This window comes from Pterocles gutturalis, unplaced genomic scaffold (assembly GCF_000699245.1).
Source record: "Pterocles gutturalis isolate BGI_N339 unplaced genomic scaffold, ASM69924v1 scaffold3875, whole genome shotgun sequence".
Classification (NCBI taxonomy): Eukaryota; Metazoa; Chordata; class Aves; order Pterocliformes; family Pteroclidae; genus Pterocles; species Pterocles gutturalis.
The window spans coordinates 1-2,501 of NW_010143112.1; the positions used below are offsets into that span (position 1 = coordinate 1).

At 38.9% G+C, this 2,501-nt stretch overlaps 1 protein-coding gene across 1 annotated transcript; it reads right to left on the bottom strand.

Annotated features, from left to right (window-relative positions):
* Window positions 1–795: 795 nt before the first annotated feature.
* On the bottom strand, window positions 796–2,207 carry POLR2K (polymerase (RNA) II (DNA directed) polypeptide K, 7.0kDa). Its single transcript, XM_010084591.1, has 3 exons — window positions 2,147–2,207; window positions 1,289–1,381; window positions 796–818 (listed from the first exon to the last, which is right to left on the bottom strand). The coding sequence occupies exons 1-3, from the start codon at window positions 2,205–2,207 to the stop codon at window positions 796–798; spliced, it is 177 nt and encodes a 58-aa protein (XP_010082893.1).
* Between the last annotated feature and the right edge of the window lie 294 nt (window positions 2,208–2,501).

Genomic DNA, 2,501 nt, shown 5'->3' on the forward strand with positions numbered 1-2,501 from the left:
GCCGCCGCGCATGCGCACCTGGGAACGAGGCGGAGGTCGCGCCGTGCGCCACCTTCCTCCGGCGGCGGGAGGCTGAGGGCAGCGGCGGGGGGGGGCCCCGAGGCACGGAGAGGGATATGTTAGTATTACCTCACCTTCCAAACAGATACAAAAAGTGTTGGCTCGTCAGTACAAAACAACCCCTTTGCTCTTTTTACTGCAGACCGCGGCGCAGCCCCCTGAAAAGCAGAACAAGACGGGGTTCCAGTTTGGGGATGCTCCCCCAAAGATCTTTATAGAACAGACCTAATTCATTCCTCGAGTACAACTAAGCCAAGAAGCACGTTGGGAATTCTTGTTTACACCTTGCTCCTCAATGCCTTGCCTCCCTCCCCTCTTCTTTTCTCAGAGATGATTTTTTTTGACAGTCCTCCACAGCCAGGTACCTGTCATGGGTGCTCCCATGTCCTCGGAGATTCAAACCACACTTATGCAGTTCATACGAGTCCAAAGAACATATAACAAAGTTCAAACACAAATAAAATTTAGACGAGAGTAATGAAAACAAAAGTTAACTCAAAAAGAATACAATGCCACTGAACTTAAACTACATACTCTGACTACAATTCAAGCAACAGCTTTAAAAATCCATTGCTGGAAGACAGTATAGACAAAATTTAGTATCACAGTAAACTTTAATATTTCAATATCTTAAAACACAAATGAGACTGTGCATTTGTACACCAATGGATTTACAGAGCAAAGTTATCAGAAAGATTAAACTGCAGCATAATGTCACTCTATCTTCAGCAGAAATCATCGGGCATCAAAAACCACCACTGGAATAGTGCAGTCAAAGGAAAAAAAAGTGTTGTGTAAAAAGATCAGGGAGAAGAAGGGGGGGAGGGCTGAGGGAGAAGAAAAACAAAAGAGAGACCACCTAAATCTGAAGTGACAACCAACTACATAAAAACATCTGAAAACTCAGCTTTAATTAACCCTACAACACTTTCCTTTTGTTAAAAGGCTGACTGATACCAACCTCTCACAGTACACCACCCAGCAGACTATCACAGCTTATTTCATTTTGCATAGAAAATACAAAAAAAGAGAGAAAGCGCCAGGTAACAAAACAAGACCCCCAGTCACACCGCAGAGGCTTCCCTATAGTACTCTGCTCTACTATATTAATTTTTGTCATTGAAGGATTCTTACATAATTAATCAAATCTTCAATTTGGTTTCCCTTATATACCTTGTCTCCATCCACAGTTTCCCAAATGCATTCAAGTGCTGATGTAAAAGGATACATCTTTTTGTCCTTTTCTTGTACATTATTCTGTAGCCACATTCTCTGCATCTGATAGGATCTCTTGCCTTTATTTCATTTTCTGTATGACATTCTGATACGATAAAGGAAGACAAAGAGAGTGGATAAACAAAACATTAATACATAGATAACTTTCAAAAATCATAATAGTAAAATTCCTGTTTGTGGAAAACAAAACAATAAAAAATAATTGTATCAGTCAAGAGCGGAATGATATCAATATACTGTGCAAAAAAAAAATAGCAAACTTCACTTATATTAAGATCAAAGAGGATATTGCTAAAAATCACCAACTACTGCACAGAATACGTTCCCCTCTTGATACCAGACTGCTTAGCAATGAAAACTTCAGCTCAGCCCGCCAGAGCCCCAAGTTTATTTTCATAAAAGACAAAATATTTCAGAGATTCCTAAAGTGATGACTCAAAATCACCAATTTTTAAATTGATGACTTCTCTATAGTTAAGAGTGAATTTGACTACTGCACTTCAATAAAAGCTGAGTGACCATACAGCATTTTCAAAAAACCTTTCTGAGATGCACTAACTAGAAGGTCCACTATCTGCACCATGAGCAGACACTTACAGAAAGCGTCCTCTGGAGATGGAAGACCTCCACACAGCAACACAAGTTCTAGCGAATTGCTTCCACATTTCTATCTATATATACCCCATATAGGTGGTCCCATCAGTGTGTCAAGCTTTAAACAAATAAATCTACACTGCAACTATTTGTATTTATGTACTCTTCAGTACAATGATTATGCATTCTTCCTCATTAAAACACCAAATCGCCAGTAATAAGTAAAAAATTTCACTGATGTATTTTCTTTATTTACCTCCGCAAATGTAAATCATTGGCTGCTGCTTTGGAGGCTGAACATCCTTCTGTGAATCCATGTTCTAAACAAAAAACATACAACATGCACAGCAGTTGTTTTTAATTATTTTTTCAAGGCACACACAATCATTTCAATATCTCAATCTAAAGCTAATGGAAGATGAAAAATTTCCTTGAAAGAAAATACAGATGGAACTTGTTTGTCTTTGATACACAGGACATTGGATAATTCAGGTTGGAAGAGACTTCAGAAAGTCACCTAGTTCAGCTTCTCAAAAGCAGAGTAACATCAGGTTTGTCAGAGCATTACCAATGTGGTATAGAAAACCTCCAAATATGGAGATGGTACAGTA

Bases quoted from the DNA above. Each gene is read 5' to 3' on its own strand.
- POLR2K (XM_010084591.1), bottom strand. From the start codon at position 2,207: ATGGATTCACAGAAGGATGTTCAGCCTCCAAAGCAGCAGCCAATGATT. The intron at 1,382-2,146 runs GTAAATAAAGAA...TTATCGTATCAG, and splicing joins AATGATTTACATTTGCGGAG to AATGTCATACAGAAAATGAA. The intron at 819-1,288 runs GTATCCTTTTAC...GCACTATTCCAG, and splicing joins CAAGAAAAGGACAAAAAGAT to TGGTGGTTTTTGATGCCCGA.